General features: G+C 44.3%; 1 protein-coding gene across 1 annotated transcript in view; it reads right to left on the reverse strand.

Annotated features, from left to right (window-relative positions):
* itgb5 (integrin, beta 5) overlaps window positions 1–10,888 on the reverse strand; it is a 51,936-nt gene extending 41,048 nt beyond the window's left edge. Inside the window, exons 1-8 of the mRNA XM_015032679.1 lie at window positions 10,266–10,888; window positions 8,691–8,776; window positions 7,247–7,454; window positions 6,917–7,166; window positions 5,530–5,698; window positions 3,451–3,612; window positions 2,162–2,257; window positions 1,978–2,067 (exon numbers count right to left, since the gene is read on the reverse strand). Coding sequence (XP_014888165.1) covers window positions 1,978–2,067; window positions 2,162–2,257; window positions 3,451–3,612; window positions 5,530–5,698; window positions 6,917–7,166; window positions 7,247–7,454; window positions 8,691–8,776; window positions 10,266–10,332 — 1,128 coding nt within the window. The 5' untranslated portion in view covers window positions 10,333–10,888. The remainder of the gene's footprint in view (window positions 1–1,977; window positions 2,068–2,161; window positions 2,258–3,450; window positions 3,613–5,529; window positions 5,699–6,916; window positions 7,167–7,246; window positions 7,455–8,690; window positions 8,777–10,265) is intronic.
* Window positions 10,889–11,171: the final 283 nt, after the last annotated feature.

Below are 11,171 nucleotides of genomic sequence, written 5' to 3' on the forward strand. Positions count from 1 at the left end.
ATTTGGTTTTTTTTTGTTGTTTTTTATTTGTCCAAGATGATTTCTAAAGCAGGAGAGGACTTTGAGCAGCTGTTCTGGAAGTGGAGGAACATTGACAACATGGCTCCCATCCTGCTGCTTCATGCCTGCGTGTCTCTGGGTGAATAATAGAGTGGAATAGAAACATGAGGAATGTGTTTTTTTTACACTCAATTTGACCACAACTATGAGCGTTGCACGTGGATGCAGGCTGCAAGTGGAGTGCTGCAAACAGCCGCATGCAGCTGCAGCTGAACTGTGCCCAGAACAAATGAGAGGCATTCCCACGCACATGGAGGAGACGTGGAGACCCTGCTCTGACCCTGGACGCCGTCGCGCCGAGGGAGCGCCGCCTGCAGCCGCTGACCCCAGGCTGCTTGATACAACGTGGCAGCTGGAATGTTAATGCCGCCGTGTGTCAAAGATCACCGAACCCGCTTCTGACACACATCAGAGGTCAAAACTAAAGGCGGCTTGTGCCCGGCTGAGGAGAACTTTTTGCACGCCCACGCAGGAAAACATGAGGCGAAGCTGCACACACGCACCGCTTCGTGAAAACGCGTTTCATAAAGACCCAATCAGATGAGAGTCTGGCTTCAATTTAGAGCCCAGACAGGAAGAAGAGGAACATGCTGCACTCTCAGAGAAAAACACTGGAGGTAGTGGGGTATTTAATACAGAGTCCAACAGGACACGCACACACACTGACGCTGCTTCAGTATGTGTGTGTCCTGCTGACACGTGGGTTCCTACAGCTCCTCCCGTGAGCCGTAGCGCTTCATTTCATCACCAACTCGGCCGATCACATGCCAGAGGAACCGACCTGCAGCTGAGACCTCATCGCTACCTTCATGACACCAAGATCCAGGTTAGGGCTCAAAAAGTTAATTGTGATGAATGATTATTGAAATAATCGTCAACTAATTTAGAACACCCACTCACAGCGGTAGGTAAGCCAAAACTGGACAATAAATATGCATTTCAGATGAAAAAATCTAGTTAAAAATATTATGCATAAAAAAACAAAAGAAAAAAATCACCCAAATCTTTTAGTAGGCACCATTTGCTCTGCAATTATTAATCGGGTAATCAATGAAATAATCAGCAGATCATCCCTGGTCTGTATGAGGTCGAGTCCAGCAGAAAGGACTGATTTTTTTTTTCACGTTGGTGTTTTTAGCTCCATCACCTGCTACAAAATGATCAAGTGATGCTAAAGTAATATTTTGTTAATTCAACGACCAAAAAAGCACCTGCATTCAAACAGCTCTTACTGCTGAACAGAAACAAACAATACAGTCAATTCAGTGTTGATGGTATTCTAAAACCAAGTCAAAAGGATGATCTAGAGTCAGCTGATCTGATAACAGCTTCAGTTATCACAGCAAGAAACTAGAGATCAGGTCCGAAGTCTGGGAGTAGTGATGGACTCTGACCTGAACATTCAGTGCCACATAAAGACAGTTACAAAGTCGGCCTTCTATCACCTGAAGAACATCTCCAGGATTAGAGGACTGATGTTCCACAACGATCTGGAGAAACTCATCCACGCATTTATCTTTAGCTGCATTGATTACTGCGACAGTGTCTTCACAAGTCTAAAAAAAATAAAAAATAATCAATCTGACAGCTGCAGCCAACATCATATCTGTTGAAGAATGGAATGTCAATCAGGTTTATATGTCTTTGAAGCAGACAGGTGAATACTGAGGGGTTTAACAGCTGGTGAGACAGATCTTATTAGATTCATGCTGTCTGAAAATAAATGTCTGACTTTTCTAGAACATTCTTTGCCCGTTTGGAACATGTAGTTGAGTCGTCTGCAGGCTCTGTTAACAGAACAGTGAGGTTCATGAGGAAGGATCTGCTTCTGCCGTCCTCCCCCTCCTCTTATCAGATGGCTGCGTCCTGAGCAGACCCACACAAACACAAACAGGAAGCTGGGCTCGCTCCACTCACGTTATAGGCGGTAATGATCAGCTGGATGACGTTCTTCGAGTCCTGATCCAGGATCTCCACTGTGGTTCCAGGTATGAGAGCTGTGAAATTCTGAAAACATGAAATCAATAGAACCAGATCAGAGAAGCGTCAAAACGCTGCGAACAAAGACGCTGGTGGACGCCTACAGGGAGATGAAGCATACCTTATAAATAACGTAGAGCCGTTTGGTCACGGCGAAGATGAGGAAGATGTTATTTTCAGCCAGCTTCTCTCCCAGCAGAGCCAGAGATGGATAGTCCTGCAGAGAAGGAGAATCATGAGGCATTGTGGGTATTGGGTCCACATGTGCTGCCAATGAATTACAGTTCAGATCAGACAACGCTCTGAAGCTCGCAGTGAACTTTTGACCTCAGGATAAACGTCAATGTGGAGATGTTGTCGCCGCTCCACCCTCCTACGTCTCGCACTGTGATGTGTTCATTATCTCTGGACGCTCTGGTGTCTCTGATCTGATTTACAGGCAGAATCCAACAGATCAGGAGCAAAACGCTGCGGCCAGAACAGAAGTCACCCAGCTGGGAAACGGAGTCCGTCTGTGTGGAGTTCAACCTCAGTATGAATCCAGCTGTCCCGTTTCTGCCTTCAGGTGTTTGTTAGAGAACATTAGAGGACAAACAGCAGACGGGTCACGGAGAGCATGACGGAGGCAGACTCATCACCTTTCTTGGTAGGGTTTGATGATTCCAGACAGCAGGAGACTTTCTGCTGAAATCTGAGGAAGTTGCGTTGTTGTTTGGTTAATGTCTCATGGGGGACACCTGGACTTTTTTTAAAAAATGAAACGAGGGAAGTTTCTTCTTTGAAGAAGTGGTGAAAAGCTTACAGAACATTTGGTCAATTCCATGTGAAAGTGACTCAGTGGTTGACCTCTCCGGCCAACCAACGTTAAACAGAGGTAGATTTCATCATTCCAACGCCTACCCAGCAGTCTTGGCTCGTCTCCATCGGCGGCGGTTCAGCAGGGCGGAATCAGAGCCACTCACACGGCGTCATCAGGGACATGTTTGGATCGTCAAGCAACAAGGAGCCAAATGTTGATCTGAATAGATCATGAGTGACTTCAATGGCCCTGTTAGCGTGGTCGCTATGACGATAGCAAGCTTGCAAGTCCCATACATATTTGGAACTGAAGAAGCGTTCTGAGTGAGAGGCAAAATGTCTTCACAAAGCAAGAGAACGAGATCAACCGCCTTCTCCTCAGTAACTAGGATGATTCACCGTTAAAATAGACAGCAATAAGTATTTTCAGAGGAAATCTCATGTATTTGCAGATTTTAGCTGCTTGTGTGTAACTGTGGCCCCTAACCCCAGGTAAACTGGGAGTCCACCAGAAGGATTATAAAGTCATCAACTTCTGGTTTTAGACATTTCAGATGGTGTTTAAGTTTCTCTTGGTCACTGAGGTGTTCTGGGGCTTTTTGTTTGTCTCACCATCTTGGTGGAGGCGCTGTACTCATTGTGGTCGTTGAGGTGGCAGCGGCCGTCGTGAGGCTGGACCAGCCCCCCCAGCCGGCCGTCCAGAGCCAGGTGCGGCACGTCGTCCGTGGCAAACACCAGCAGGTGGTAGGCCTCCTTCCTCCAGCCGATCTCCTCCTGCCGGTGTCAAGCAGGACGAACTGTTACAGTCACTGGAACTTCTACAGGAATTGCTGATCAGTAAAGGTTAGCAAAGCCTGAACATATATAAAAAAAAAAAAACAACAACTCAGGATTAGGATTTTATTCTCTGGTTTAGTTTTGTTTACCGAAAGGTCACTGACAGTCACCCCTTCCCTCTTTCTAGAAAGCGTGAGAACCACTAGTCCGCACACACACACACACACACACACACCTTTCTACAAAAGACTCAGTTCAGGCTATTATCACCAGGAAACAACAGGCAGGGCTCACAGACTGCTGACTAATGCATCATGGTGCTAAAGAAACAGCGTTTCACCCAATCAGCAGAGAGAAGCCTTTTGTAGCTCTTTTGTTCTCTATGTAAAGTTCTCAGAGCGGTGGGCGGCCCGATCAGAACCCTCTGAACACCAACAACACACACACTGTTGTGGGAAGAAACTCTGCTCTGTGCATCAAACACTGTTTGTGTCAAAGCAAAGCGGCTCATCTACTATTCCCACATATGTAATTATTTCTGTTCATACGCAGAACATGACAGCAGCACTTTATGAATCAAAATATTGTTCGACCCAAACACGTTAAACATTTTTAATCCTGTGACACATCCCAACACAGCCGTTTGTATTTCTCGACAATGCTGCAGAAGTAGAAACATTTAAATTTAATCTAATGTTTGGCAAATAAAGAAGCAAACCTGAGGGAGTCGAAGCCTCACTGAGGAATCAAAGCAGATGAGGGTTAAATGTAGCACATATGCTGGAAAGTGGATGTGTGGCGACCGGCTACATGGAAACTAAAATAAAACTATCTTTTTCAAGTCACTGAACACACCATATATATGCCAAAGCAGGTCGGCTGCTAACACACACTCTTGTTTGTAGAAGTTGTTACAGAGTGAAAATAGTCTTCAGCAGTTAGATTTAAAAAAAAACCTGTGAAAATAATCTTTTTGACTTTGTTTTAAAATAAAATACCAGCAACATCAACCACTGAGCGCATTTATATTGCAAACTTCTACATGATCAGTTTTTATGGTAGAACTGCTTAAAATTATATTTTTAGAGTAATTGTTTTTTTTTTCTGCACACAAAGGTTCCGCATGGAACCTTTATATTCCCGTATCTGGTACGCCTGTGAGTCTGACGCACAACTGACATCCGCAAACAGATTCTGCCGGCTCACTGGAGGTTCATTTCTGATTGAAAAAATCAAATCTGATGGGATGCTGGAAAACTATTGTTGTGTTCAAGTTGTGCTAAAAGGAGTTAGCATATCAGCAATGCTATTCAAGCATGTCAATGCTAAACACGTAGCAGCAGCACAAACGTCCCCAATGCTAATGTCAGCGCTTACACTCCACAGCCCAGAGCAACATAAAGAAATGCTGACAAACATAAATAAAAAACAAACAAAAAAAAGCCAAAAAAAAACCTCAACATATAAATATGCTGAGGACTGCAGAACATTTATGTTTTATTTCTGTTTTTGCAGGGAAGTGACAGCGACTACGTTTGAAGTCTTAAAGTTTTAAATTCCCCTGCCCCATTTGGAGGAATTTCTCTGTATTCCTGCAAAACAATCTGCACCTAGAAGCCGTGCTGAGACTAAATCGGACCTTCAGATTGATTACCACCTTCAAGCAGCAACTATTTGAAAGACAGCAGCTCCAGGTAATTACAAGGCAAGTCATTCTCTTCCCTTAGAAAACAATTAAAGTGGGGGTGGAAGGCGGGATGTGACTGGGCCTGCGAGCGCCTCGTCCTCCTGATCCAGCAGCTGCACCACATTCAGCTTCCTGCCTGTAACCGTGGCACTTTGCATGTCCGACACAACTTTGCACCGTCACTGGGAGCATTTCAAGTAAGATTAAGGTAGGTGGCGCGACGTCACCTTGCACACGGCGGCCTGCAGGATGGCGTCGAAGCCGCCCTCTGGAGCGTCTCTGTTCCGGGACACCATCTGCTTCTGCACCTCCTCGTTGAAACGGTCCACTTTGTCCGTCAGAGAGAGGATGTGGCGAAAACCGAAGGTGGGCACGCAGTTTGGGAAGAGCTTGTATCTGTACAGGGAGACGCGGACAGAACGTCAGCCTCTGGAATTAAACAATAAAAGCACGCTAAGCAGTACATATTATCTTTTAAGTCCCAAAGCTTTTGGCTTCAGAACAAAATAATAATATACCTGATTATTATCCAAATCAGTTAATAAAAGGTATCAAAAGGTAAGAGTTGCACCGATCCAATTGTTTAGTTGTAGAAATTTTACAAGCAGAGAAAAATAACTTACTGCTATATTTCTGATGCAGTAACTGAAGGGCCTTTCCTACTATTACTCTAAGCTAAATATGACAATGCCAAATTGAAAAACATGTGTTATTTGCTGCTGCATTATATTTTAAATGTAAAGTATAAAGTCACAAGGCTTCTGTTTTTTCCTGACCGTGCCTGAACCCACCAGTTATGTTACATATTAGTGATGTGCTGAGGCCTGAGCTGATCAAAATGCAAAAAAAAAAGTATCACTCACACAGCAATGACAGGAGGCAGCTGGGGTCAGCACAATGTCATTCACACACACACAAACACACAACACACTCAACTGAGCCGGGATGTAACCTAGATGGCAAGTGATGCGTGATGGAGGTCTCACCTCAGGGGTAAACACTGTGTGCCCCCCCCCACCTATCTGCTCTCCTTTCTTTACCGAGTTTGCATCAGCAGCTCATGCAGAGCGTTCTCCTTCATTCTGCCTCATTCTAGCAGCTGCAGCACATTATTATACATGAATCATATTAAACAGGTGTGACCGATACTTCAGTCTGCTGCAGACTCGCCAAAATAAAACCAAACTGCTGAGTTTTAGGCCAACACAAGTAAAGTGTGAGTAGGGCCTGATGATATGGCTGAAAAATCACAATATTGATAATATCAGTACTGATAACTATTGATTAGTTTTTTCTTGTTTTAAATATCTGAAATTCTGCCAAACTGGTGACATGACCTTTGACCTTTATTAAGTTTTCCCACGGTGGGAAAACATGAAAGTGCTGGTGCGCAAGTTACTCAACAGGTTGTTGCTAGGTAACCAAAGAGTGAGTTGCTCACTGTGAGAATGGCTAAAGTCTTTTCTCTGCCTACATCCACCAGAATGCTGTGTGGTTCTAGATCGGCGTCGAGTGAGATCATTGGAAATTCAATCAGACGTATCACTTACTGATATAAACATAGCTCTTGACTTATTGTCCAGCCCTAATCCTGAGTGTGGTCGTGCTTCCTACCCGTTGCAGGGGTTCTCCTGGTACTTGGGGGCCGTGTAGGAGAAGGGCGACATGTTTTTATCCACGAAGGAGCCGAAGCCCAGACGGAAGTTGCTGGTCAGCTTCCCCATCTCCTCCGCCAGCTTGGTGCCCAGGTTACGGATGGTGTCCAGGTCGTCTTTCATGGACAGCGAGAGGTCCATCAGGTAGTAGAGGTCCACCGGGTAATCCTCCACCTGCCGCACCTGCAAGCTGAATGCCGTCTGGTCTCCTGCAGAGGCGGAGCCAGCTGGTGATTACCCACAGACGGACGGACGCCTCGCAGCTTCCTGGCATTCAGCCGGTTCTTACCTGGCCGCAGGCTGAGGGAGATTCTCTGGGGCATGATCTGCACCACGTCGTACTGGGCCGGTCCCGATCCTTTAGTGCTCAGCGGCGAGTTCTGCAGGATGGAGATCGTACTCCTGGGGTACTCGATGAAGCGCGGCTCGCAGCCCCGCTTCTGCAAGTTTTGCTTGAGGTCACATCGCGACGTCAGCGAGCGGCGCTTCCCGAAGTCCTGCAAGACCAGACGCAGCAAAGCTCACGCTGGTGGTCAGAGCAGCTCAACCATCAGCTTTTCTAAATGACAAATCATGACTCAGATAGTCGAAATATTAATTAGGTTATTTCAGGAAAGAGAGTTAACCTCAACACTCTACTGTATCAATGTTTGAGACTCTTATTTTGAAGGAAGAAAAAGTGCAATGCGTGTTGACCATGTGGAATAATATTGGCTTGTTTTCAGTGTGGCTGACAACACTTGTTATGTAAAAACTGATTTGTTTGTATGGCAGCATTTTTGCAGAAGAGTTTCAAAAACCAGAGAAAGCAAACGGTTGCCATGAGAAACGTTACCCAGCCTCATGGTTGGCTCACAACACGGAAGTCCGCTTCTGATCCTCTGCTACCCAAACTGAAGGGCTTTGTCTCTGCTACTGTTTTTACACAGTCTTTAGATTGCATCCATTAATCTCAAGTTCAAAATCCAAAATATGTGCACCGATCTAACCAGACTACACAATTCAAGACTGAACAGAAACTTCTTCCTAACACAGCTTCATAAAACCTTTATTCTGTACATCAAAACAAAACTTGTTTTCAATTTTTATGGCAAGAAACTCAGACAAGATTAACGAGGGGATTTTTGGTTTTCCATTAAATTTGTATTAAATATTTGCTGACTATAGTTGTGGCCTCCTGTAATAATCTGGTTCATCCAAAAAAAAAAAAAAAAAAAAATGATAAAAGGGGGTAAAAAAAGGTGCTCTGGTCCTTTTTATTTTGGTTTATTGATTTGCTTAGGAGGCACTTTGGATTATATCGACACTGAAGTGACTAGCACTTCCATTCTGTTTGATTAAATCCTAAAGCACGCTGTGTGCTTCAGGGTTTTGGTTTTAGATAACCACTGCTAGCCTTTGCATATCTAAAGAAAACACAGCACATATCTGTGGCACAATGTTTTCTAGATAAAGCTTTCATTTTGCGTATCTACACAAGCTACACTTTATGTTTAACCTCGACTTTGTGTTCTCTGTGACCAGGAAAAATGTCTCAACTAGTTACAAAATGTTTCACGTAAACAGCAGAACAGCGTCTCGTGGTAACAGTTTAAGATATTTGCTGATTAGTCAACATATTTTTTGCCAATACATGAACAAAAGATGCTTATTGAAGCAGAAAACCTGCATAATGCAGGCGCCTTGGTGCTGCAGATTACCTAGCAGGTGTCTACATGATGACAGTCACTCACCTCTTGTGCGCACCAGGCGCAGCTGGGGTGGATCAGGAGGCATTCTTCACAGGACGTGGCGCTGCCGCTCATACAGATGTTGAGACCTGAGGAGAGAAGATCAGCAGCTGGATTCCTACCAGATACATTCAGAACAGAGACATATATGCTCACTGTTATGGGGTTTTTAAATCAGTTTTATTGCAAAAATATGGATCCACCAGGAGGATGTTCGTTGCATCTTTTGTTTTTGTTTTTTATTTTGTAGGGGAGATATTAATCATGAGGGTTTTCTGACAGTCTAAACTAGGATTATCCCTGCCTGGTGCTTAGCTGCTCATGAGCTCAAGCAGCACTTTGCTTGTAGTATGAAAAATGATTTATAAATAAATCATCATCACTGAACCCAACATCAGTTATTTCTGTTGCGTCTATGAATTTATGCCTGACTGATTTTTTTTTTTTTTTAAATCAGTGATCAGTCTTATACTATGCAGGTTTTTCTTCTCCCGTTGCATTGTAGCCAGTCAGAGAGAGACTGTAATGGCTGCTGCAGATCCCCCTCTGTCATGTGGACTTGCTGCTTTACACATTTCCTTACCCAGAATAATGTCTGAGCAGAGAGCTACAGCCATGAAGCAAGAGAACAAACTACCTCTGTATGTTTCAAGCCAATTATCGAAAAGTCACATGAAACAAATTAAACATGCTAATCCCAGGACAGCCAAGCATTTCTGTGGACCTGCAGCAGCTTAAGCATCATCTCCCTAACCGTTACAAACTACTGACCAGTAATATACATCGGTCATCTCTTCAGCCAAATTAACCTGGCTTCATTTATAAAGCTCATTATGATGGTTTGTCTGTATCCTTTCTTCATCTAATTTACTTACAAACTCTGTGCCTCTTATTTTGTTTTAGAGTTGACCATTTATTGGAACAACAAGCTTCACAACTCTTTTTCTTTTTTTTAAATTTGACTCTCATTTTCCGTGTTGATCCCACTCCACATTACGCCTGTACCTTTCCAATCAACCAGCTAATTAACGACAAGCAGCACCACATGCCATGTTGAGGTTGACATGTTCCACAGAATTATGCGATTCCTCCAGTTCCTCTACATCCGACAGGAAACATTAATTAGAACAAATATGTTGGGAATTATGGGAGCTTCTTCAGCATCCTGCGGTAGAGATTCAACATTTGTCTCATCAGAAGTTTGGTGTATTTTCTCCACAATAAGTGCCAAGAACATAGACGTGCTTGAAAAGTCATTTTCTTCTTTCTTCTGACTAAAGTTATAACGTCTAGAAATTCAGACTTCAATCTGCTGGAAAGCTGGTTATGCAAACAATGTCCCATTGATAATGACCGATTACTGAGAAGGACAGAAGAATCGGACATGCTTAGTAAAAAAATTAATTCAAAGTCTAATTGATCACCCGCGTCCACGCTCCTCATCCCATCAGCATTCTGGGTTTCAGGTAAATAATTCTGAGTTGAACCCAGCCGTGGTTCTGAATAGTGCGGGTTGCAAGTGTGTTTTGGTTCTACAGGGCAGACAGACTGGCTGCCTACTTTTGGCTCCAGTCTTACCTCCAGCAGAGCGCAGAAACGTCTCCAGCAGCATCCAGCACAGAGCGGCTCTTCCCGGGCTCCACATGGTGTCACGGCGCCGCCAGTCAGCTTCTAGATTTCTAGCTTTCTTCTCAACACATACACACGCAAGCACACACACTCGCACACCAAAACACGCGCCGACGTGTCTAGTTTCCCATCAGACCTCCCATTTGACTCCGCTCCGGTTATCTGTGCAAACCACAGCGGATCTCGACCGCGTCGCCGGAGTCTCCTCGGATCATCCTCCCGGCAGGCAGCGCTCTGGCTCCGGGGGGATCCGTCCCTCCGATCCGCTCCTGCAGCTCAGATTTCTGCTTGGACGCCTCTGCACTTTCCCGACCTGACCCCTCCAGACAAAACCCACATAAGTGACAGCGGCTCCCAAACGTCCCTTACGATTTCATGGCACTGCCGAGGCTCAGATAAGCGGCAAAGCGAGGATGGGATGACGTCAGAGCCGATCCAAGATCAGCAGATGTCCACCAAAATAATATCTCAAAACAACCGCGGTGTTCCTCTCCGGACTTTAATGATCCGCTCTTCCAGTCCAGTTTACGTCCCTGCTGGAATCTCCGCCTCCTCCGCCTTAGGAATGACGCTGCATTCGCGGGAGCTCGGAAAAAAGCATACTGGAAACATGAAACAAGAAGAGATCTTTCCTGCCAACAGCCATCAGGAGCTTCAAATAAGTCTTTGAAGAATCTAAATTAATGAGTTACAACAGCATCCATTTGGGATTAATAAAGTATTTTCGAATTGAAAGTGTCCAGTTTGCTTGGGGGGAAAAAAAAAAAAAAAAAAAAAAAAAAAAAAAAAAAAAATTAAACCAAAAAATTTACGAAAAAAAAAAAAAAAACAAACTTTCTTTTTTTTTTATCCTTT

Source organism: Poecilia latipinna, unplaced genomic scaffold (genome assembly GCF_001443285.1).
Source record: "Poecilia latipinna isolate Pla-1442-1.1 unplaced genomic scaffold, P_latipinna-1.0 Scaffold248, whole genome shotgun sequence".
Taxonomy (NCBI): Eukaryota; Metazoa; Chordata; class Actinopteri; order Cyprinodontiformes; family Poeciliidae; genus Poecilia; species Poecilia latipinna.